Here is a 26266-nt window from a genome sequence, read left to right on the forward strand (position 1 = left end):
CTATTGGCGGTACATAACTCATTAGAGCAGAGAGAGGCTGGGTAAGATTACATGTTCCTCCCTCACTCTATGTAATTTATGGCTCTGTATAATTTATTAGGCTATACCTCCCCATCTTCAAAGTCTCCCCGGCTGGGGAAAGTTACAGAGCGAATAATCTGACACTTCCATGGGGCTCATTAATGCAGCACAGAGGAAAGCGAGCGCTCGAACCCGACGCTGCCAGTCACACCTAATGAAATCGCAAACTCTGCGCCAGACCAGAGGCGACCACACAGCGGCAAGATCACCAGCTCCGCCAAAGAGCAGGTAAAGCTTCCAGCCGTGCGGCGGAATAAAGCGGCACTCCACACAACACAAAGGTAGCTATTATTTGCACTGACATTTTCTCAACAGCTTTAAAGCCTGATACACACTACCAATTAAGATTGGCCAATCACTGACCAATTTTACCACCTCTATATAGTATGAAAGTTAACAGAAATCGACTATTATGAGCAGATTGTATAGGTAATCCCTCATACTACATGGAGGTGGTAAAATTGGTCAGGAATTGGCCAATCATAATTGAAAGTGTGTACCAGACTTAAGGGTGTACACACTTCCAATTTTGATTGGCCAATTTACCACTTCCATGTAGTATGAGAGCTTACCTGCACAATCTGCTCATAGTATTTAACCATTTCGCATCCAGAACTTGTATCCCACTTATGGACTAAAGCAGTTTTGACATCTTAGCTATGTTTCTATTTAATCAGCAATAACTTTATCCCTACTTATGACACCTAAATTAAATATATATATATATATATATATATATATTTTTTTTTTTTTTTCAAGACAAACTAGGCTTTCATTGTGTGTCATTATTTCTCAGTTTTACCAATTCCAGTTTGAAAATAAAAAGCGCTACTGTAGATTAAAACCACACATTTTGTTTGGGAATTTCTACCGTTTATCATGCTTTACCGTTATTATGCTTTACCTGCCACACCAGCTGCTAAGTGTCCGCCATACTGCCGCATTTGGAACCCACATGATTACCGTGTCTGACTGACGCCACAACCCCCCAACATGCTATAAAGCCAGCAGCCATGATGGGCGCCAATTCGAAAGTATCATGAAAGTATGAGATGGAACTGTACATACTGTACACATGTCTAAGTACACAAATCACTGGACTGTGTTATTTCTCTTCATTTACTGTTTGAAAGAGTTAACATTCAGATACACAACTTACAGTTTCTCTCCAGTCAAGATCCAATTGGACTGTAGTATCCCTCACTGATAAGGAATTACATCCATAAAAAACTTGTTTTGTTCTGGCAGAGAACAGCTGGGCAGGGGATTGATAAAAAAGGTCAATAGTTCATTTATTTTAGCTCTCTGAGACACAAAACAGACTGTGTCATTGAGCTGAGACAAAACAATAAATCTCCTTTAAGTTTTTGAACATTTCATAAAACTGTGGGATATCCAAGTCATTTTTGTTAGGAGGAGGATAGATACAATTAAACTGTGGGATATCTAAAAGTCATTTTTATTAAGGAGGAGGATAGATACACTTGTTTATCTCATCAGTTTATTTTTACTTAACCACTTAAGTACCAGCGGTCTTAAGGACCATAGACCGCTAATAAAGAAACGGTGGAATCCCGACGAATCGCCACACATACCCACAGCAACCGCCGTACGTCGGGAACCTGGGCCACCCACTCTGTCGTCTTTATGATGGCAGAGTTCCTGTGAGCCGGTCAGGAGCAGATTTCATTGGCTCCTGACCCTGCCTATCAATGTAAGCCAATGGGAGTTGCTTACATTGAAAGACAGGGCCGGGAGCCAATGAAATCTGCTCCTGACCGTCTCACGGGTCTCTGCTGTCATAGAGACCGGCAGAGCGAGTGAGCTGCGGCAGGAGACAGCGGGGATTCAGCGTTGAGATCAGCGGGAGCACCGAAAACGGCGGATGCACGCAGCGGCGGTGCGTTGAAATCTACACCCTGGCAGCCAGATAGCCATCAAAACAGGGTGTAGAATTCAACTAGCGTGGTCCTATAGTAGTTAAGGTTCCCTTTAAATAGATTTTGATTGGATGTTTTCTATCAAATCTAACATCTAATAAGTGAAAAAATTGTGTTATGGCAGCCCAGCGCTACAGACAAACTATCTCTTTGTAACAGGCTCCCCACAAATAAAAGACAGACTCAGAGCTTTGTATAAGAAATATTATTCTTTACTAATCTAGAAGTAGCACAAAGTGTGAAACATGTATACACAGATTCCAGTCTCTGATCTATTCACAGTACAAACACTGCTGGGATACCAAAGAGCATGTTATAGATATGTATAGAATGTGGACAAAGCTCACAGCTCACCTGCACACATGGGCAATGAGGTGCTAATAATTACTGCTTACCAATTTAATGCAAATTGTATGCAGATTAGAAGCAGGAAGTACATTTGATTGGCTCATTTCCAGGCTGCCTACAATTTGCATGAGCTCTGCATGCAAGCTGGCATTGTCAGCATCTCATTGGACCATCCCTAGTCACTTGTCATGACAGATAGGCAAGGCCGGATTTAGGCTAAGGCCACCTAGGCCATGGTCTAGGGCACCACAGGAGCAAGGGCTCTAAAGCAGCAGGCTAAACTGGTGCAGCATTTGAGAGCTTGCAATGCAGGGAGATCAGGCGAGTGCGTGACCGCGGTACTCTGCTGCTAGCCGCCTGTGCAGCAGCTACCTTGCTCGCTGTGCACGTTTGCATTGTGGCCGGCGGCTATGGACTTGGACTGTATTGGGAAGAAAGAGGAAGCTTCTGCACTGGAGATGAGCACAAAACATGTAAAAACCAGCAACATGCATGCAAATTGGACACAACTTGAGGCACCTACACACGGGGAGGGGGGTTTAACAAACAACAGTTTAGGCAAATTATCTACGAAGATTCTTGTGTGTTTGGAATGAAAGTCATGATTATTTCATCAGATAATCGTTCATAGTCAGTATTGTGTACAAAGCTATGAACAAGTATTGAACAATGTGGCCACAAAGTCTATGGCACGTCACCTACATCCGTTTAACGACCAAATTGTTTACCCTATTGGTTCGTAGTAGTCTTAATTTAATTGACATCACTTTGCATGGATATTTTAAAGACAGATCGTGGAATGATTGTTAATCGGTCATTTTATATGACCTGTGTCTAGGCAGCTTTTAGTGGTGCCGACCTATCCATCCAATTTGTAGGTAGCTTAGAAATGGGAAAATCAAAATCATCATGTAGAGCAAGTTGATTGTGCCAATTCCAAGCAGCATACAATTTGCATGCATTCCGATATCATCTGCATGGACACCTCGAAGGAGGAAGTCGAACCTCTGCAAGGCCCCAGAAAATGAGTAGAATATGAAATTGCATCTGTAGCCCTGTGAGAAATTGTCTTATTCCTTTATGTTTGTGTTCACAGACTTGCTGTAAAGCCCCTTTTCAGTCCCTCTTACCTTCCGCAGAGATTCCATATGGCTCGCCCCAAAGCCAACCATTGGCTTTGTTGCACTTGCCCCAAGACTGGCTGCCCCTACATTCTTCCAATTTCCCCCCTTCATAAACTTACACTGAGTACTCTTCCTGACCAGCTGCTCCAACCCAACCCCCCAACACAAACTGCATCACATGGCCATCTTTGGGGATGCGTGACAAGGGGCTTTTGTAGCCACACCTCCCTTCCGTCAAACCAAAATTTGCATAATACAGTATAGTTCCAGTTATCCGGAAGTCAACTAAAGAAGTCTCAACCAACCAGCACAAATCGCCAGCAGTACTCTCAGTGGTGAAGGCCAACTTCTTAGGCTGTTTGTGGGCTCTGCTGTGGTTAGATTGTCCAAGGCTCCCCAAGGTTAATATACTTTTAATGACTGTATTTTAACTTTAGTATAGATTTCATGGTATGTCTATATAGTTATAGTACTGTGTATTAGCTAAACCTATTTTACATCGAGTCTCAAGCAACCAGAAAGTACATTTACCCAGCATCAGCCGATCCCTACCGGTGCCGGATAACTGGGACTCTACTGTAGTTGACTTTTACCGATCATCTCAAATTGTAGAAAATAAAATGTCAGAAGCCTGAATTTGGAAACATTGCCACTGGGTGGGACTAGCCATTAGACAGAGGGTCTCGCTTCCCTGTGGAAGTCTCCTCGTTGCCCTCCAGTCTTGCTCTCCAGTTTCACCACTTCGATGACGATGTCGTGAGTTACAGCTTTGCACATATCGTACACGGTCAGAGCCGCCACGCTAGCAGCGGTCAGCGCTTCCATCTCTACACCCGTTTTACCGTGAGTGGTACACTCGGCCCGGATCACCACAGTGAAATGGGCACTGTCCAGTTTGAAGGAAAGGTTGACCTGGCTCAAGGGGATGTTGTGGCACAAAGGTATGAGCTGGCTGGTGAGCTTGGCACCCTGGATACCGGCGATGTGCGCTACAGCGAGAACATCGCCTTTCTTGAGTTGGTTGGCCTGGACCATGTGGAAAACCTTCGGGCCCAGGCGGACGGAAGCTGTAGCGACCGCCGTGCGTCTAGTGTTTGATTTCTCCCCAATATCCACCATGGAGACTTTCCCCTCTCGGTTAACGTGGGTCAAGTGTTCAGAGGCTCCCTGCGGACAGGGATTGTGCGTATCTGACAGGCTGTCTGTCGCCATGGAAGACACTCGGGTAATAAGGCACGTCGGTTGAAGAAAAGATTTTTTCCAGTCACTGCAGAAAGTTCGTTGAGGAAGCACCATCATTTTAGGCAAAACCTGTCTGTTACACTGTAGCGATAAGCAGAGTTGTCCACTAACCCTATTCAGTAATGCTATGTTGTGCTTTATACGCCTGGATCTCGTCCCACCAGCAGCCACGGGTCTGTGAATCTGATTGTGTAAAAATCCAGACACCATTTCTGCTGTAAGCTCCTCCCCACCTGCAAAAACAAACAAACAAAGAATTAAAATGAAGTCATGTCTGGAATTCACTTTACAAAGCCAACAGCTACCAAAAAGGTTTCAGGTCAGAACACCCATAGTTCCAGACAGGGCTGTGGAGTTGGAGTCGGAGCAATTTTTGGGTACTTAGAGAGGGAAATAAATTCTCCAACTCCTAATAAATGTAAACTTTAAATAAAAAGAAAATATGATATAGTATTCTAGTTCTCAATACAATAGTCATCATAAATTACTTATTTACACAGTAATAGCAGCGCTTAGTTCACAAAAGTGAAATTTGCAATCCTCACTAGGTCCTTACTGGTCAAGAAAGCCATCCCTTACATTAGACCCCAATGGCTTATTCGGTTCTTATCATCTACCTGTGATTCTTGAGAATCCTCTAAGACTGGGGTCCCCAAACTTTTTCAGTCAAGGGCCGGATCAACATACTTCAGACTGCTGGGGGTCCGCAACATACATAAAATAATGTTGTAAAACATTACATTAAATCTAGGTATCGATTCCCCCCTAATCATGCCCGGAGGAGACCTCCCAGCAGCAGCCATTCAGTCATGCGGCGCCCAAAGAACATCTTTGTGTACCAGACAGTGTAGCATACCCAGGTGACAACCTACCATCCAATTGGACAGCACAGTCACCTGATGCAGAATTGGATTAAAAGCCAGCGAATGACTGCTCACTGGCTGCTACAGTATATGGATGGGTAGTTCCAGCACTTCTATATGCGGGCCACCGATATTTAAAGGTACAGTGGGCCAGATCTATAACTTATAGGCTAAGTTCACAGTGGGACGTTAAAGTCGCGCGTTAAAACAGCATTTAACGCAGAATAACTCACTGCAATGAAAAATCAATGCCCTGTTCACAGTGCACACGTTGCATTGGTGTCTAACGCTGCACGTTAAGTAAAAGTACTGCATGCAGTGTGTTATACACGTTATTAGCTGCGTTGGACTGTTTGCACATGCTCAGTAATGACTTGGAAGCATACTTTTCATTGCCTGTATTTTTTACTGTATCTGCTGTATGCGACGGTAACGCTGCGTTGCCACTTTTTGGGCGCGTTGCGTTGTAAGCTTGCAGTGCGACTTTAACGTGGCATCTAAACGCAACGTCCCACTGTGAATCTAGCCTCACACTTTGTGTTTGGGGGTCAGTGAAAATACCTTGGGAGGGCCACATTCGGCCCAGGGGCCGTAGTTTGAGGACCACTTCTCTAAGAGGTTTCCACCAAATTCTGCATTTGGCTAATTCGCTTTTCCCATTCTTTCCACCCAAATTCAACCTCAGCCAATAGAGCTCTGTAAAGCGGACGCTCTACAACCAGCACAAATTAAAATTCCATGATAGTTGGTTAGTGCTGCTTTTGTGCCCATTTCTGCTGCAAAAAAAATAAGATTTGCACTGCTTTCGTTCTGATGATAATAATTTTTCCCATACACCAGCCCACGGACATGAAACTAGTTGGGTAGTTTCTGCTCTTTTGTGCTGCATCATTTTATCCTTCATGGTTTTTGAGATATTCAAGCAGTGGTGTAACTACAATTCATGCCCCCCCCCCCCCCCCCAGCAAAACTGTAATGCCCCCACCCCAATGTTCACACCCCTCCCTAGCTTCCCCTTGGTGCTATTTTTACAAGGGTTGCAAAAAAAAAGTGTGGTCATCAAAGAAAGATTGACCTGACTCAAGGGGATGTTGCGGCACAAAGGGATGAGCTGATTGGTAAGTTTGGCACCCTGGTATAGCCAATTATAGCCACAAAAAAAGTGATCTGAAGTATAGGTCCCTGAGTTGGAGGAAGGGAGAGTTAGTAGTTGGGGGCCCACCACAGCTCTGGGCACACCTGCGATCGCTGCTTCCCTCTAGTTATGCCCCTGTGTTCAAATTTTATGAAAAACAAAAGTTTGCTTTCCTAAAACAGAAAGAATTTGCAATAATTCAGATTGGAGTGAGCTCGAGATGTCTGATGTGTCAGCTTGTTAAATTGTACAGAGCCATAATAATCCAATATTATGGCTCTGTACAATTTAACAAGCTGACACATCATTGCATTCCAGCGGTTCTGGAGGTGTGTTTAGCTTCTAAGGGTACAATGGTTAATTTGCATATATTCAGCAGTGGTGCTCTGGGAGACATCTCGAGCTCACTCCAACCTGAATTATCGTAAATTCTTTCTGTTTTAGGAAAGCAAATTTTTGTTTTTCTTAACATCTTAGTAAGGGGGCTTTTAGGACCATTGTAGTCCCTTACACACTCCAATGAGTTCTGGGTCACCATGAGCTTGCTGGTTAGTCTGTACCTTTCAAATTTTATAAGGGTAAAATGTTAACTACAGCAGTGCAAAGGCTAAGTGAACTTTTGACTTTTATAAAATCTACAGCTCAAAAACGAAAAGGATAGCATGATGATTTTTGCAACACAAACACAGCACTATCCAACCATAGTATTTCCATGTCTGTAGGCTATTGTACGGGGTCTGGGTGATGTCATTTTCTAGGAAAAAATAATTCCTATTACATTCAAATGAAAGCAGCACAAATCTTGATTTTCGTAGCACAAACGTACAGTAGCACTGACCAAACATGATGATCCAGGGACACTGGATGTTTTTAGGAAACAGATTCCTGAAAATGACCTGAATATGTGGGAAATTTACGAGCGTCCTCGCTGCCCTCAGCACAGAAGGAGACAAAACCAGCGTTCCTCCAGACCACATGGACAGCGGCCAATAAGCAGTACGTGTCAGCAGATGGCACTCCGCCACCTATCTCTGTGTGTCGTGTCTCAGCCGCTGGCACAAGCAGGGCGCCGACCCTCACTGGTATAATGCGGGGTCTCAGCATCCCGCAGCAGGAACGCACGCTTTGGAAGGCAGCATGGGAGTCGCCAATGCTGTGTGTTATAAAAGCGTAAGCCTTTGGGGCCGCCACTGTCATCCTGGCGGGGGGCCAGTCACTACAGGGATACTTCACACATCTCACAGATAAAACAACCAATCTTCATCATTTTGGCTGTCAGTTTGATCTTGATATAGGCATTGCTCAAGTTCTACACAAATCGAAATGTGAAAAGTATCCTCAGTCCCGTTTCTAGGCAAAAGCCGGCTAGGCCTGTGCCTGGAACTCTCCGAAGAGATGAATGTGTGCTAAGCTGCTGAAACACCTTCCCCCACTGCTCCCCTCTGGAGCTCAGTAAAGCCAAGTTTATGCATAGTACGGAGTACTACTGCCAGTAATTACCAATCTGGATTGCTACCAACACAACACTGGAGAAAGTGAGACCTGCCTGGCACCCACATCACTTGACTCCCACTACTATTTGTCAACCCACTATTCATCACTACTAAACTCACCTATCACTGTTTACTACTGGAATCTACCTGTCACTACCTGCCTGGCACTAAAACCTACCAAATCACCACTTGCCTGCTGCTACAGTCTACCAATCACTACCTGCCAAACATTAGAGTCTACCAATCACTATCTGCCAACACTTAGAGTCTACAAATTACTATCTGCCTGCCACTAGATTCTACCAATCACCACCTGCCTGCCACTAGAGTCTACCAATCACCACCTGCCTGCCACTAGAGTCTACTAATCACTAGCCTTCTGCCACTAGACTCGACCAATCACCACCTGCCAGCCACTAGAGTCTACCAATCACTACCTGCCTGCCACTAGAGTCTACCAATCACTAGCCTCCTGCCACTAGACTCGACCAATCACCACCTGCCTGCCACTAGAGTCTACCAATCACCCCCTGCCAGCCACTAGAGTCTACCAATCACTACCTGCCTGCCACTAGAGTCTACCAATCACTAGCCTCCTGCCACTAGAGTCTACCAATCACTACCCGCCTGCCACTAGAGCCTCCCAATCACTACCCGCCTGCCACTAGAGTCTACCAATAACTACCTGCCTGCCACTAGAGTCTACCAATCACTACCCGCCTGCCACTAGAGTCCACCAATCACTACCTGCCAACCACTAGAGTCTACCAATCACTACCTGCCTGCCACTAGAGTCTACCAATCAATATCCTCCTGCCACTAGTCTACCAATCACTACCCGCCTGTCACTAGAGTCTATCAATCACTATCAGCCTGCCACTAGAACCTACCAATCACTACCTACCTGCCATTAGAGTGTACCAATCATCCCCTGCCAGCCACTAGAGTCTACCAATCACCCTCGGCCAGCCACTAGAGTCTACCAACCACTACCTGCCACTAGAGTCTACCAATCACTACCTGCCTGCAACTAGAACCTACCTGCCTTCCACTAGAGTCTACCAATCACCACCTGCCTGCCACTGGAGTCTAAAGGTGGCCATACACTTATAGATTTGCAGCAGATTCGACCATCAGATAGATTCAACCTGATAGACATCTGACAGAAATCTAACAGGAATGTATCTGATGTGTGCAACACAGTAGGAATCGGAATTTCAATAGATTTCAGAATGAAATCTATTGAGATTCGATTGAAATGCAGTGTTGCTCCATTCGATCCAATGCAACCCTATGGGCCATCGATCGGCTGCCAGTAGCCCATCGACCCAGATTTTGCGCCCGGACCGATCGAGCAAATCGATTGAAATCGGCCGTAAAGATCAAAACGGTCGAATAGTCCGTCGATAGATGGCTAAAATCGACCAGTGTATGGGCCCCTTAACAATCACTGATTACTATCTGCCTGCCACTAGAACCTACCAATCACTACATGCCTTCCACTGCCTGCCTTTAGTGCATGCCGTCTCCTACCTCTTTTTTTCCCTTTTCCATAATCCAAACAATGCTGCTCTCTTGTGCCAGATGTTTAGTGATCCGGAAGACATCTGTACTGACACCAGATATATTCCTGAGCCCATCACGAGCGATTGGATTGTGTGATGAAAATCTGACATGCGTATTCAGCTGACTTCCTCCGTTCTGCAGTCAGCCTTCCAAATGCATCATCATTCATACTTTCCTACTTATATCAGTATTGTTATTATTGATGTAGGGTTTGGCTGCATGCATTGTAATTGTTTATGTCTAGATTTCAGAATACCTTTTCCAACACACTCCAATAAATATAACATTCTATTCTTCTGAATAAAGGTTTTGTTCTGTTTATATACAAACATGTCCGTCTGTTGCTCTTTGTATTTGCTGTACTATTTGATTGTTATTGTACAAGGTTTTAAACCTCATTCGATTTGCGATCAGCCTAACTTACACAGCACATCTGTCAGAGCAATCCGCTTGCTTTATTTCAGTTTTAGGTTTTTCACACTAAAGCATACATGTCAAACTCCGGCCTGCGGGCCAAATCTGGCCCTCACAGCCATTAAAGTTTTCCCACTTTACATTAGGTTTGGCCCACTGTAGACCACCAGAGAAGCTACTGTATATTGGAGGTGAAGCCTTGGACCACCATGGAAGCCATATGGGGGAAATGGAGGAAATAACTAAACACTAGGGAACTGTAAGGGACTGTATAGGGGAGGGTTGGGGACTTCTAGACACCAAGGAACTGTACAGGGGAGGGAGGACCACTAGACACCAGGGAACTGTATAGGGGAGGGAGACAACTAGACACCAGGGAAGTGTATAGGAGCTGGAGGGGGCCAATAGACACCTGTGAACTTTATAAGGGAGGAAGATGGCCAGAAGACATTGAGGTTGGCCCACAGCTTGGTCCCAGAGTACAATTTCGACCCACTTTGCATTTGAGTTTGACACCCCTGCACTAAAGGTAGCCCATACATCAGGCAATGATGGGCAGATTCGACCAAAACACAATTGTCTCTGTAATCAAATCTGATTAGAGAGAGATCTGTCGGCTGCCCGTACACCGTAGGCCAATTCCCAATCAATTTCATGCTGAAATCGATCTGGAATTGGCCTTGTGATATCGCATCTGCTGCCTAAACGCTGTTCCTCTAATGTGTAACGTGCCCCCCTCCCCAGTGCAGTATACATTACCTGTTCATGTCCACTGCTGGCTACGGGCCCTGTCCATACACACGCCTGACGTGGTTGCCAGAGTAACGGGGGTGCATGTGTGATGTGACACACGCGCCCTTATGTACACCAGCAACCATGTGGTTGCTGGTGTGACACACGCGCCCGCATGTACATCACGCGACGTGTATGCGCAGTACTAGATTTCTCATACTGTGCATGCACAGGATGGTGACGGGAGTGTGATTAAAGACGCGCAGGCTCAGTGGCCCGCTGACTAGAAACGAAACTGGCTCGCTGAGGGGGACCGGAGGATTGGTTTGTCCTGGCGCTGGTACATGACGTCTGCAGGGGGCCGGTAGAAGCCCCAGGGAACTGAAACTATTTTTCCCCCCTCAGTTAAGGTTCCCTTTAAAAACAAATAAATATGGCAGCCTCCATGTCCTTTTAATTAAATTATCGATTGGAAGTTGATCAGGATGAGCCATTGTTTGTTATGGACTGGGCTATGTGGAGAAGAAGAGGAGAATATCAGCAGCGTAGCTTTGTACTGCTTCAGGCACTGCTAAGTCTGAAACGGATTGGACAATTTACAGATCTCTCTAGAAACGGGACCAAAAGGAACAAGCAGAGCAAGATGGTAAACCGATCACAACTTTCTGAACAATTTCTGTGTGTTTGCCTGATCCGGTTGTTATCACATAGTGAGCAGAGCAGGATCATCCACCAGGCAACCAAAGCAGGTGCCTGGACCGCAGTGGGTGGCAAGGGGCCCACCTGCCACCTTCTCTGACCTCTCTCCACTTCAGCTTACCAAAAGGACCACAAGGGGGCACAAAACCTGCTACTTTGCCTAGGGCCCCATTACACCTTAAAGTGTACCTAAGATGGGGCCACAACAAAAAAAACCCTACATACCTGGGGCTTACTCCAGCCCTCTCTATGTTGATCGCTCCCACGCTGTCCTCTTCTGGCTCCCTGTTCGCCTGCAATTGGCCCCAGAAAATCTTCCAGTCGGCGCAGGCGCAGTCCAGCCAGGTGCGCTCCTCCGTCTCTCTCCCGTTGCCGGGAGTGCTCTGCATCTGCGTAGTAGTGCTGTGCAGGTGCAGAATGCGCCTAACGACGTGAATGGGGCGAGAGTGCGCATGGCAAGGACGTGTATGTGCAGTTGGCCCTGGGCCGGAAGACTTTCTTGGGCCAATAGCGGGCGCACGGGGAGTCAGAAGAGGACTGCATGGGAGCAATCAGGCCGGAGGGGGCTGGAGGAAGCCCCAGGCATGTATGTTTTTTTTGTGGTGGCTCTCAGGATCACTTAAACCCATCTCGTATAGTGAGCGGGGGGCTTATCTCTATCCAATATAGAAAATCGATGTTATCTATAGTGATGTGTGCAACGTCTCCGTGCACAGCTTCCCGCCCCGCGCACGCCATCTGCGGCCACAGGGAGGGCCTTCTCTGGGTGAGCGGAACATTTCTGAGATGCGTTTCTTTGCTTTTTGCAGGCCACAGCTTATTTTTAGTGCCGGGCTGAGATGTCATTAAGATAATTTGCGGTCGAGGTTCATTGTCCCTTCCAAAAACTTTTCAGCTTCATTTAAAAAATAAAAAGGATGGAGACAAGAAAAAAAAAAGTTCCTTGTTAGGATAAGAGAGGCGGCCAACTGGCCGGGACGTAAGCGACTGGAAGAAAACGTTTTATATGAAGTGCAAAGTTCTATCGCAGCCTTTATTCCAAACATCAAAGTTGTCTGACGAGTAACTGTACACAGCGGGCGCCCCATAACGCGACCACGTACAGTGCTGAGTGCAATATATATAGCCGCTCTCTGTGTGCGCAGACCGGAGGCTGCTGTGTCAGTGACGCGCTACCCGGGGCTTAAAGAGGAACTCCATCGAAAATAATGTAATAAAAAAGTGCTTCATTTTCACAACAATTATGTATAAATGATTTAAAGCAGGGGTCTCAAACTCAATTTACCTGGGGACCGCAGGAGGCAAAGTCAGGATGAGGCTGGGCCGCATAAGGAATTTCACAATCGCGGCGCATCGCCGCCTCTGCCCGCCCCTCTCACTCTTCATTCACAGAGAGGGGCGGGCAGAGGCGGCGATGCACCGCGATTGATGTCAGGAGGGGCAGAGCTGAGGCTAAAAGCTCTGCCCCTTGCAGGAAATGCCTGCGGATTGCCCCCCGGGCGATTTGGATTTTTTAGAGGCGGGGATGCGGCGGATTACTTGGGAGCACTGAAGCAAACTATAAGGAAGATTTTGCCGGCGAGGGCCACAAAATATTGTATCGAGGGCCGCAAATGGCCCGCGGGCCGCGAGTTTGAGACCCCTGATTTAAAGAGAACCAGAGATGAAGCACCCTCTTGTATTTTACCTTATAAATCAGTGGGAACATGACAGTAAACACCTAATCTGCTCTTTGTTTCATTGTTCTCTGTTTAAACTGACTGTTATCACCTCTGATAAGAATCCCCGACTGGGCACTCAGTCTAGCTTTGCTACGGAAAGATTATAGCTGAGTCTGTCTTCTCTGGTGTCTTTTCAAGCCCAAGCCTGCCCCCTTGTGGCTCTGCTATAATGACTCAGCTATAATTATTCCCTGCAAAGCAAGACTGAATGCTCAGTCCGGGATTCTTATCACAGCTGATAACAGACACTTTTAGCAGTGAGGATGAAACTGAGAGAATGGTAAGTGTTTTCTCCAATGTTCTTACTGATATATATGGTAAAATACACAAGGGTGCTTCGTCTCTGGTTCACTTTAAGCCCCATACACACGCTCAACAGCGGTCTTTTATGCAGCACAATTGTTGAACAACTTTTGTTGTGAAACAAGTTGGAACAACTAAAAAAAGTATTTTGCTATTGTTCAAAAAGCTGATAAGACTGATAAGAAGTCAATCCATCAGCAAAATACTTTAAGTTGTTTCAACTTGTTTCACAACAAAAGTTGTTCAACAATTGTGCTGCATAAAAGACCACTGTTGAGCGTGTGTATGGTACATAAGTCAGTGTTTGCACATTGTAAAATCCTTCCTCTCCCCGATTTACATCCTGACGTTTATCCCATGGTGACATTTTTACTGCTGGCAGGTGATATCAGTGAAAGGAGATGCTACTTGCTTTTTTGGCAGTGGGAAAGAGCTGTAAACAGCTGTTATTTCCCACAATGCAACGAGGCTCCCACAACGTGATGTCAGAACCAAGATCCTGACATAACACTGTTCGAGGAGTTTCAACACAATATCAGCCATACAAAGCCCCCTGATAATCAGTTTGTGAAAAGGAGAAGATTTCTCATGGGAAAGGGGGTATCAGCTACTGACTAAGTTCAGATCTTGGTTATGGTTTTTCTTCAAAGGAGGACTCTGCCCCTCTGCTTACTGTGCTAAATATGTTGCAATGGCTGCACGGCCAGTTAGCTGTAGTCCACAGTGGCAGCAGCTGGAACCACAGAGAGCACGTGGGTGCCGTGGATCAGCAGAAGAGCAGGGTTGGCAGCACGCACAGCTGGGATGGGACAGTGGCGGCGGTTACCTGTAATAGCCAGATAGCACAGCTGGATCCACAGACGGCACATAGGCAAAGGCAGGTGGGTTCAGAAGGCTCATCGGCTCATCTTAACAGATGCCAAAAGTACCGTAACTTTATACTGCATACATCATGCCATACAGGCTGCTTTTTCACTATTCTCTTAATTACACAGGAGAAAGGTATAATATAATAGCTCCACCTTCCCTATAATGACTGTATTACACCCATAACAATGTCTACTAGTGACCCCTCCCCATACGTACAGGTTTTGTCACCCACCAATCAGGATCATAGGGCGGTTCTTCATCTGTGATATGCTGAACATACCTGAGCGAAAATACAGACAGGATTCAGTGCAGTCCAGAAGTGTTCAGAGAAATACAGTACACACTACACAGAGTATATAGGCTTATAGTGTACATACTGGTGGTAGCAGAGATCAGCACCCACTGCAGCAAGTTTACTATCAGTATAGGCACAGAGTAACAGCCAATACTGCACATATTGGAGGTAGCAAAGATCAGCACATGCTGCAGCTAGTTTGCTATCACTACAGGCACAGATTAACAGCTTATACTGTACATACCGGAGGTAGCAGTGATCACTGCAGCCAGTTAACTGTCAGTATGGGAACAGATAAAAGCTTATAATTTGCAGAAGTCTGGATAAGTGCCCAATCAGATTGGGTTACATGGAATAGGACTGAAACTCATTCATCACTGGATTCGTTTTGAATCCTAAACACCTAAGATGAGGGAGAAGCAGAGAGCTGATACCAACCTGCATGCTGCTTCTTTTTCCTTCCCACGGCTGCCCCAATGATCTGGATCAGCTCCTCCTCGGTGGCCCCAGATCGCAGCCAATCACGTAGAGACACCTCTGAGTTCCCGAACAGACAGACCTGGGGAGAGATGAGAGGTGAGTATAACTCATGTCTTGTATCCCACCAGAAAATAATGTAGTGCTTCCACCTCCCTGAAAACCGAAAATGCTGCCCAGCTTACAGCACACCTGACCTGAGGCAAAGCTGCCTAAGGTAAGCACAGAGGTATGGTCATGCTGGATCCACCTAACTCTGTGCGCTGTCTCTTCCTCTCCTCATGCTCCTCCTCTTAAAAGGAGTGAATGAAGTGTAGAAGAGGGGGGGATGGGAGGGGGATAGGAAGGAATGGGAGGGGGTAGGAGGAAATGGGAGTGGAAAAGGAGGGAATAGGAGGGGGTTAGGAGGGAATGGGAGTGGGAAAGGCGAGAATGGGAGTGGGATAGGAGGGGGTTAAGAGGGAATGGGAGTGGGATAGGAGGGGGTTAAGAGGGAATGGGAGGGGGAAAGGAGTGAATGGGAGTGGGTTAGGAGGGAATGGGAGGGGGTAGGAAGGAATGGGAGTGGGTTAGGAGGGAATGGGAGGGGATAGGAGGGAATGGGAGGGGGTAGGAAGGAATGGGAGTGGGATAGGAGTGAATGAGAGGGGGTTATGAGGGAATCGGAGTGGGATAGGAAGAAATGGGAGTGGGATAGGAAGAAATGGGAGTGGGATAGCAGTGAATAGAAGGGGGAAAAGAGGGAATGGGAGGGGGATAGGAGGGAATGGGAGTGGGTTAGGACGTAATGGGAGGAGATGGAAGGGGTATAGGAGGGTAATAGGAGGGGATGGGAGGGGGTTAGAAGGGAATGGGAGGGGGATAGGAGAGAAACAGTCCAGTATTTACTGTGTATCGTTCTAGACTACTAAGGGCAGATTCACAGGTGCAACTGCAACTGACCGTGGGAGTCATTTACAGCCAACATTGAAATGAATGGGAGCATTCATCTCAATGCTTTTACTATTGTTTGCTGGGGTTTTGCTAATGCCATGGTTCATCAAATTTACCGAGATCCAGCGGGGGTTGCATTTGGCGGTTCCGTGTCTCCCTAGGGTGGGTACGTCCATAATCCGGCCAGGGGGCCAAATGTGGGGTGCCAAGCCTTTTCTTGTGGTCCTCTAAGCTCTCGAGTTTTAAATTGCATGCGGCCCGCAGGACCTTGCTGTGGCGCATCATGCATCAATGTTGGAAGCAAACCTGTCTGCTCTGCCGCCTCCTATGCTCCCCTGTAGTGCCATATTAATAATATAGGACTAAAAAAATGACCACTGGAGTTCTGCATAACTGATATAGGACTAGGGAACATGGCTGCAGGAGTCCCAGAGGAGGTGGAACTGGTAAGTGAAGGAGGTGTACGCAAGGGGAGAGGAGGAAGCAAAGAGGGGACACAGAGGAAAAGAAGCAGGCACAAGGGGCATAAGAAGACTGGAGGAGGTAACAGACAGAGCACAGAGAGAGGACACAGATGTATAGGAGGAGGCCCAAGGGGAGAGAATAGGGCACAGGGAGACCGAAGGCTGCAAAGGCAGAGTACATAGGAGGGAGGACAGGAAGAGGCACATAGGGGACACAGAGAGACAGAAGGAAGTACAGGGTGACAGAGGGGGGCACAGTGTTGGGCAAACAAATTCAGCTTGAAAACAAAAATACAGTCCCTATCTTGTTTAACTGGGGATTACCTGTATAACAGGTATAGTGTACCTATGGGGCAATCAGCAAACAGCATGTTCATTTTCACTAGTTCCGCCCCCTAGCAATCTCAAGAATGGTAATATGGCCTTTGGTCTAAAAGTTTGGACACCTTGCCCTAGGGGCTCAAAAGGCGACTCGCAGATGGGAACCAATGCCAAACGCTATTCTGATCGGAAAAGCGTTTAGATTCAGCTAATTGCAGTGACAACAGTCATCCGTGTGAACTGACCCTAATGGAATTCCTGCTTAATCTGTTCTTTTGTAGTCCTATTTGATGCAAGAAGAGGTTAGTGCCTTTGCCTGGACTTTATTTCTGTCTGTGTCGTCTCCATTGGGAAGATTCTTACTCGCTCTCCATCCTTCTGGCCGGCGGTCGGTGAGAAAGGAAATCCTGAAGTTTTACAGTTATCAGTAGAAGAATTGGGGATTACAGGTGGATATTTCCACTGTTTATGCTGTCTCCGGGCCAGGGAGTGAGAGAAAAGGTCTCTGATGTGGGCCTAAAGGAAGATTGGGAGCGGTCGGACGCTTTCCGTACCTTTAAGTTGCCGTCGGCCGTGATCCGCAGCCGGTTACAGGAACCGCAGAAATGTTCAGACATCGAAGTGATGAAACCGATCTGACCTTGGAAATTGGGCACCCGGAATGCCTGATGGGAGAAGGAAGGTCACAGTGTACTTTACTGGCTTTTAAACTCACTTGTGACATAACGTGTCTTCATACAAGCTCCTCAATTAGCTGATCTCAGCACTTCCTGCGAAAGAGCTACCTACTGCAACATTCCTAGAGAGCTCTGCCCATGCCCCGCGCCATCGCTGTCTGAACACCATTATGATACAATTACAGCAAAAGGGCGGAGTTCACAAATAAACAAGGCCCGATTTATAATGTATGTTGGGGTTCCCCTTCCATGTGCAGCACCACCCGTCCTATTCCACGTTCAGCCCCTCTTCAGGAATCATTATAGCTGAGTAATTATAGCAGAGCCAAAAGGGGGCAGGCTTGGGCTTGAAAAGACATCAGAGCAGACAGACTCAGCTGTAATGATTTCTGAGAAAAGCCAGACTGAATGCTCAGTCAGGGATTTTATCAGGGCTGTTAACAAGCAGGCTGAGCAGTGAAGGAAAACAGAGAGCAGGGGAGGTGTTTTCTCTAATGTTCACACATATATATATATATATATATGGTAAAATACAGGAGGGTGCTTTGTCTCTGGTCCATTTTAAGCATCAGCTTCCCTTTTTCAGTTTTTTCTCTCATATGTAGCAACCTCTATTTTATGTCCATGTGCCCCTTTGGGCTGTACCGCCCAACGCCAGGGCCTTTGTAGAAATTGAACGGTCGCTGCCTCTGTGCACCCGAGAGATATATTTCCGCACTAATCTTTTTGATTCACCTGGAAATGAATCAAAATGACGATTAGGCGGCCACTTTACAGCGATCTCTGCCAGATTCGATGCTGCAAATAGAGTATTGTATGGGTACTCTATGGGTACTCTTAGACTGCTGGAAACTACTTACTTCAGCTGGTCTACATGGGCTTTAAAAGTGACAAAGTGTGAGTACATAAATACAGCACCCAACCTGCTTAGAACGTGCCTGCAATCACTTATTTTGTTTCACTGGTTAATAAACCAGTACTTTGTCCCCCAACATCAGACTTTATCTGCAGCTCTCCTGATGACTAATTAGAGGTCATACAGCTTCTGTGAACACTTCTGATAAGATAGTGAAAGTTCAAAAGGTCATCATTTTTCTGTATGGGAAATGAAAACGCCGTAGTGATGTCAGTGTGATGTTATACCTGGCTGAAGCGTCAAACCTAGATTTTCAGCCTTTAAAATCCAAATAAGGATATGGCACGCAAGAAAAAAGTTATTTTTAGGATGAGTTCTACAGAAACAATTATCTCATAAGCAGGGGTGGTCAATGAGATGGAAATAATTCCGAGTTGTTGCAAATTGTAGAGCTAATCTTTTGCAAAGTCATGCAGCGTGAATTTCAAGTGGCGTAAATATTCACATCAAATCTAAATTATTCTCTCTCTCTCTCTCTCTCTCTCTCATCATACTTCGCTCTGCTTCACGAGCCTACAAGAGGCATGTCCAGGACCAGACTAGGGGAGCTCAACAATCCTTCCGTACAACTGCTGGTCCCCTGCCTGAAATGCTGCAGCAATTATTTATAGCACAACACCAAGGGTGTCAAACTCAAAAACAAAGTGGGCCGGAATGGAACACTAGGCAAAGTCACAGACCAACCTCCATGTCTAGTAGCCACCTCCTCCCTCCCCTATACAGTTCTCTGGTGTCTAGTGGCCCCCTTCCTTGCCTATACAGGTCCCTGGTTGTCTAGTGGTCCTCCTCATATGGTTTCCTAGTGTCCAGTGAACCCCCCTACCTCCCCTATACAGTTCCCTGATGTCTAGTGGTCCCCTCCCCTATACAGTACCCTGGTGTCTATTGGCTCCTCATACAGTTCCTTGTGTCTAGTTCCCCCCCCCCCCCCTTCCTTCCCCTAAAGAGATCCTTGGTGTCTAGTGATTTCCCCTCCCTCCCACACAAAGCTTCCCTGGTGGTCTAGGGCTTCACCTCCAATATAGCTCCCCTGGTGGTCTAGAGTGGGCAAAACATAATGGAAAGTGGGGAAACCACTTGTGGGTCAAATTTGACGCCTCTGCGGGCTAGATTTGGCCCACGGGTTTCACATGTATGCACTACACTCTATATGTAATATCACTTAAAGAATACCGAAGTGACATGATGAGATAGACATGTACAGTGCCTAGCACACAAATAACTAGGCTGTGTTCCTTTTTTTCTTCTCCGCCCCGTCTTCAATTTCTGAGCGGGTATCACCACTCGTGAAACTGTTAGACGGCTGTACCCCTGGGTGACAAGAAAGCGATCGGCTCACATAGGCAGAAGCCTATGACAGCCGATCGCCAGGATTCGCCGGCTGGGGCACCCTCTCCCCAGCCGGCCAATCCTGGTGATCGGCTGGTTTGTAAAAAAAAAAAAAAAAAATAGTGAAAAAAAACAAAAAACACATATTTATTTAAAAAAATAAACAACTGGGGGGCGATCAGACCCCACCAACAGAAAGCTCTGTTGGTGGGGGTAAAACACTCGTGAGCCGTGTTGTGCGGCTCTGCAGCTTGGGCTTAAAGCTGCAGTGGCCATTTTAGTAAAAATGAGCCTGGTCTTTAGGGGGGTTTACCACTGTGGTCCTCAAGTGGTTAAAAACGGACACTTCTCTCTTCAAGCACAAGTTCAGAGACGGTGTCCGGTAAGCAGGGAGGAGTTTGTAAAACTCTGACGCAGATCTATACTTTACAACACAGTTTAATGTCATAACCTGCAAGTAAAGTGTGGCGTACCTTGGATGTGCTGGATTGCTCCGCGGGCAGCTTCTCCAGCTCAGGCCATCTCTGCCGGATAGTGTCCAGCATCTCTTGGTAACTCACCATCTTCTTAAAGTTCCACTTGTTGCCTGTAAAGAGAATAAACACCACAAGGAACAACTTAAAGTTTCAACTCAAACTGGGCCACAACAAAAATACTGTATGTAAACAGGAAATTTGGGCTCCCGCTAGTGGTGGAAGTCATAGGCTCCCAATGAATTATCGGTGAAGAGGGGACATTTACACGTTGTGAGCACCCAAATGTCCCCTCTTTACTGATGGGAGTTCAATGGGAGTCTATGGCGGCTCCTGAAAATTAACATTTTTGTTGTGGTAACTTCAATACATCACAGCAGTTCTGAAAACATAAAAGAGTGAAGGAAATTTTTTTTTAAAAAAAGCGGAAATGTCCAAAAGCACAAAAGAAAAAAAAAATATCAGAATCTAGACAGCAAAAAAACATGTGTTCAGCAGTGTAGGGCTTTCTTGGTCTTTTAGTGCGTCAGTGGCCAAGATGGTTTGCATCAGGCTGGCTGGGTTGGCACACAGCTGCCAGAGATTACATGGACACGCTGCTATAGGGGTTCCATGCTATGCGGTGGCCATCCTTTTATGGTAAAGCCACAATCATGGAGAGCCCCCCCTCCCCGGGAGGCTTCTGATACAACCACCTCTAAGCTAATGCTAGCGGAAGCCAGGCCAAGTGAACGCTATGTCCAAACCACAGACAGGCAGAATGGCTCACTAGCAAACCATGGTTCCCATGCCAGGCCAAGTCTTCAAAGCGAGGCATAAGATAGAGAGAGCGGAAACATCCCTGCCTGCACTTCCTGGAGGGACTCTGCATTCTAGTGTATCAAACCTGGACTACGTAACATGGCCTCCATCAGTATCCTGAAACAGATACATCGTACATGCAGCTGACCAGATACATCGTACATGCAGCTGACCAGATACATCGTACATGCAGCTGACCAGATACATCGTACATGCAGCTGACCAGATACATCGTACATGCAGCTGACCAGATACATCGTACATGCAGCTGACCAGATACATCGTACATGCAGCTGACCAGATACATGCAGCTGACCAGATACATCGTACATGCAGCTGACCAGATACATCGTACATGCAGCTGACCAGATACATGCAGCTGACCAGATACATCGTACATGCAGCTGACCAGATACATCGTACATGCAGCTGACCAGATACATGCAGCTGACCAGATACATCGTGCATGCAGCTGACCAGATACATCGTGCATGCAGCTGACCAGATACATCGTACATGCAGCTGACCAGATACATGCAGCTGACCAGATACATGCAGCTGACCAGATACATGCAGCTGACCAGATACATCGTACATGCAGCTGACCAGATACATCGTACATGCAGCTCACCAGATACATCGTGCATGCAGCTGACCAGATACATCGTGCATGCAGCTGACCAGATACATCGTACATGCAGCTGACCAGATACATGCAGCTGACCAGATACATCGTACATGCAGCTGACCAGATACATCGTACATGCAGCTGGCCAGATACATCGTACATGCAGCTGACCAGATACATGCAGCTGACCAGATACATCGTACATGCAGCTGACTAGATACAGCGTACATGCAGCTGGCCAGATACATCGTACATGCAGCTGACCAGATCCATCGTACATGCAGCTGGCCAGATACATCGTACATGCAGCTGACCAGATACATTGTACATGCAGCTGGCCAGATACATCGTACATGCAGCTGACCAGATACATTGTACATGCAGCTGGCCAGATACATCGTACATGCAGCTGACCAGATACATCGTACATGCAGCTGACCAGATACATCGTACATGCAGCTGACCAGATACATCGTACATGCAGCTGACCAGATACATCGTACATGCAGCTGACCAGATACATCGTACATGCAGCTGACCAGACACATCGTACATGCAGCTGACCAGACACATCGTACATGCAGCTGACCAGACACATCGTACATGCAGCTTACCAGACACATCGTACATGCAGCTGACCAGACACATCGTACATGCAGCTGACCAGATACACCGTACATGCAGCTGACCAGATACATCGTGCATGCAGCTGACCAGATACATCGTACATGCAGCTGTGCAGAAAGGTACCTCTACCTTGTCCAGATGTGAAATGTGCCCCCTGCGTACACAGTGCGGAAAGTGCTCATAGTTTGAGGGTTTATTACTTTTTGTGTCTCGGTCTGTGATAGGTTACCTCACTCCCTCTCCTGTTCAAATGGACCAGAATTCCTGGAGGTAAGCCATGGACTGCGAACAAGCATGCAGCTCAGGTGCTCTGACTGGATTAGCTTATTCCAGTGGTGTGATTTAGAGACTACTGTTGCCCTCAACAGTATAGGCAGCTTCCCCCTACCCCCACTGCTCCATAAGACAGTACATGCAGCCTCCTGCCTTTCCTCCTTCCTTCTCCATAGGACACAGTACATGCAGCCTCCTGCCTCTCCTCCACTCTCCATAGGACAGTACATGCAGCCTCCTGCCTCTCCTCCCATCTTCATAGGACAGTGCATGCAGCCTCCTGCCTCTCCTACCCTCTCCATAGGACAGTACATGCAGCCTCCTGCCTCTCCTCCTTCCCTCTCCATAGGACAGTACATGCAGCCTCCTGCCTCTCCTCCTCCACTCTCCATAGGACAGTACATGCAGCCTCCTGCCTCTCCTCCCCTCTCCATAGGACAGTACATGCAGCCTCCTGCCTCTCCTCCCCTCTTCATAGGACAGTACATGCAGCCTCCTGCCTCTCCTCCACTCTCCATAGGACAGTACATGCAGCCTCCTGCCTCTCCTCCCATCTTCATAGGACAGTGCATGCAGCCTCCTGCCTCTCCTCCCCTCTCCATAGGACAGTACACGCAGCCTCCTGCCTCTCCTCCTTCCCTCTCCATAGGACAGTACATGCAGCCTCCTGCCTCTCCTCCCCTCTCCATAGGACAGTACATGCAGCCTCCTGCCTTTCCTCCTCCCCTCTTCATAGGACAGTACATGCAGCTTCCTGCCTCTCCTCCCCTCTTCATAGGACAGTACATGCAGCTTCCTGCCTTTCCTCCTCCCCTCTTCATAGGACAGTACATGCAGCTTCCTGCCTCTCCTCCCCTCTTCATAGGACAGTACGTGCAGCCTCCTGCCTCTCCTCCTCCCCTCTCCATAGGACAGTACATGCAGCCTCCTGCCTCTCCTCCTCCCCTCTCCATAGGACAGTACATGCAGCTACCCTGCCTCTCCTCCTCCCCTCTTCATAGGACAGTATATGCAGCTTCCTGCCTCTCCATAGGTCAGTACATGCAGCCTCCTGCCTCTCCTCCACTCTCCATAGGACAGTACATGCAGCCTCCTGCCTCTCTTCCCATCTTCATAGGACAGTGCATGCAGCCTCCTGCCTCTCCTCCCCTCTCCATAGGACAGTACATGCAGCCTCCTGCCTCTCCTCCTCCACTCTCCATAGGACAGTACATGCAGCCTCCTGCCTCTCCATAGGACAGTACATGCAGCCTCCTGCTTCTCCTCCCCTCTTCATAGGACAGTACATGCAGCCTCCTGCCTCTCCTCAACTCTCCATAGGACAGTACATGCAGCCTCCTGCCTCTCCTCCCATCTTCATAGGACAGTGCATGCAGCCTCCTGCCTCTCCTCCCCTCTCCATAGGACAGTACATGCAGCCTCCTGCCTCTCCTCCTTCCCTCTCCATAGGACAGTACATGCAGCCTCCTGCCTCTCCTCCCCTCTCCATAGGACAGTACATGCAGCCTCCTGCCTCTCATCCCCTCTCCATAGGACAGTACATGCAGCCTCCTGCCTCTCCTCCTCCCCTCTCCATAGGACAGTACATGCAGCTACCCTGCCTCTCCTCCTCCCCTCTTCATAGGACAGTATATGCAGCTTCCTGCCTCTCCATAGGACAGTACATGCAGCCTCCTGCCTCTCCTCCCCTCTCCATAGGACAGTGTATACAGCCTCCTGCCTCTCCTCCTTCCCTCTCCATAGGACAGTGCATGCAGCCTCCTGCCTCTCCTCCCCTCTCCATAGGACAGTGCATGCAGCCTCCTGCCTCTCCTCCCCTCTCCATAGGACAGTGGATGCAGCCTCCTGCCTCTCCTCCTTCCCTCTCCATAGGACAGTGCATGCAGCCTCCTGCCTCTCCTCCCCTCTCCATAGGACAGTGCATGCAGCCTCCTGCCTCTCATCCCCTCTCCATAGGACAGTACATGCAGCCTCCTGCCTCTCCTCCTCCCCTCTTCATAGGACAGTACATGCAGCTTCCTCCTTCTCCTCCTCCCCTCTCCATAGGACAGTGCATGCAGCCTCCTGCCTCTCCTCCTTCCCTCTCCATAGGACAGTGCATGCAGCCTCCTGCCTCTCCTACCCTCTCCATAGGACAGTGCATGCAGCCTCCTGCCTCTCATCCCATCTCCATAGGACAGTACATGCAGCCTCCTGCCTCTCCTCCTCCTCCCCTCTTCATAGGACAGTACATGCAGCTTCCTGCCTCTCCTCCTCCACTCTCCATAGGACAGTACATGCAGCCTCCTGCCTCTCCTCCTCCCCTCTCCATAGGACAGTACATGCAGCTTCCTGCCTCTCCTCTCCATAGGACAGTACATGCATCCTCCTGCCTCTCCTCCTCCCCTCTCCATAGGACAGTACATGCAGCCTCCAGCCCCTCTCTCCATAGGACAGTACATGCAGCCTCCTGTCTGACCTCCTCCCCCTTTCATAGGACAGTACATGCAGCCTCCTGCCTGTCCTCCTCCCCCTTCCATAGGGCAGTACATGCAGCCTCCTGCCCCTCCCTCAACTCCTCTTCCATAGGACAGTATATGCAGCCTCCTGTCCCTCCCTCCACTCCTCTTCCATAGGACAGTACATGCAGCCTCCTGCCTGACCTCCTCCCCTCTCCATAGGACAGTACATGCAGCTTCCTGCCTCTCCTCCTCCCCTCTCCATAGGACAGTATATGCAGCCTCCTGCCTCTCCTCCTCCCCTCTCCATAGGACAGTACATGCAGCCTCCTGCCTCTCCTCCTTCCCTCTCCATAGGGCAGTACATGCAGCCTCCTGCCTGACCTCCTCCCCTCTCCATAGAACAGTACATGCAGCCTCCTGCCTCCCCTCTCCATAGGACAGTACATGCAGCCTCCTGCCTGACCTCCTCCCCTCTCCATAGAACAGTACATGCAGCCTCTTGCCTCCCCTCTCCATAGGACAGTACATGCAGCCTCCTGCCTGACCTCCTCCCCTCTCCATAGGACAGTACATGCAGCCTCCTGCCTGACCTCCTCCCCTCTCCATAGGACAGTACATGCAGCCTCCTGCCTCTCCTCCTTCCCTCTCCATAGGGCAGTACATGCAGCCTCCTGCCTCTCCTCCTTTTTTTCCCCAATTAAGATAAAAATGATTGGAAACTGAGAAAATTGCTAGGGTGTGTATATTAATAAATTGGCAATGTACCACACAATCTTTAGAAAGATTGAAGAATAATATCTGGCATTCCGGATCGATAAAAAAAAAATCAAAGAAAACGTGAAATCCAATCAGATTTTTCAGTCGAATGAAAACAAAAAAAAGCTTTCAATTTTTTTCGGGAGATCCAATCGTTTTTATCGAATTGCTGTAAAATCGGATCATTTTATTGTATCGTGTGTGGCCACCTTAACGATTATCTGTTGATTCTAAATGGCACACATGAAATCTGAGAGAATAAATTAGAACGATTAAAGCCTGCAAACACCAATCACAATGCTCCATCTGTGTGTGGTTATCACT

At 47.6% G+C, this 26266-nt stretch overlaps 1 protein-coding gene across 2 annotated transcripts in view; it reads right to left on the bottom strand.

Moving 5' to 3' along the window:
- Nucleotides 1-2211: 2211 nt before the first annotated feature.
- MOCS1 (molybdenum cofactor synthesis 1) overlaps nucleotides 2212-26266 on the bottom strand; it is an 87176-nt gene continuing 63121 nt past the window's right edge. The window contains exons 7-11 of one of the 2 annotated variants that reach the window (XM_068232722.1): nucleotides 20417-20529; nucleotides 17576-17686; nucleotides 15265-15385; nucleotides 14764-14811; nucleotides 2212-4968 (exon numbers count right to left, since the gene is read on the bottom strand). In XM_068232722.1, coding sequence (XP_068088823.1) covers nucleotides 4163-4968; nucleotides 14764-14811; nucleotides 15265-15385; nucleotides 17576-17686; nucleotides 20417-20529 — 1199 coding nt within the window. In that variant the 3' untranslated portion in view covers nucleotides 2212-4162. Of the gene's footprint in view, nucleotides 4969-14747; nucleotides 14812-15264; nucleotides 15386-17575; nucleotides 17687-20416; nucleotides 20530-26266 lie in introns of both variants that reach the window. The other variant, XM_068232723.1, reaches the window with a different exon arrangement.

This window comes from Hyperolius riggenbachi, chromosome 4 (assembly GCF_040937935.1).
Source record: "Hyperolius riggenbachi isolate aHypRig1 chromosome 4, aHypRig1.pri, whole genome shotgun sequence".
Lineage (NCBI taxonomy): Eukaryota > Metazoa > Chordata > Amphibia > Anura > Hyperoliidae > Hyperolius > Hyperolius riggenbachi.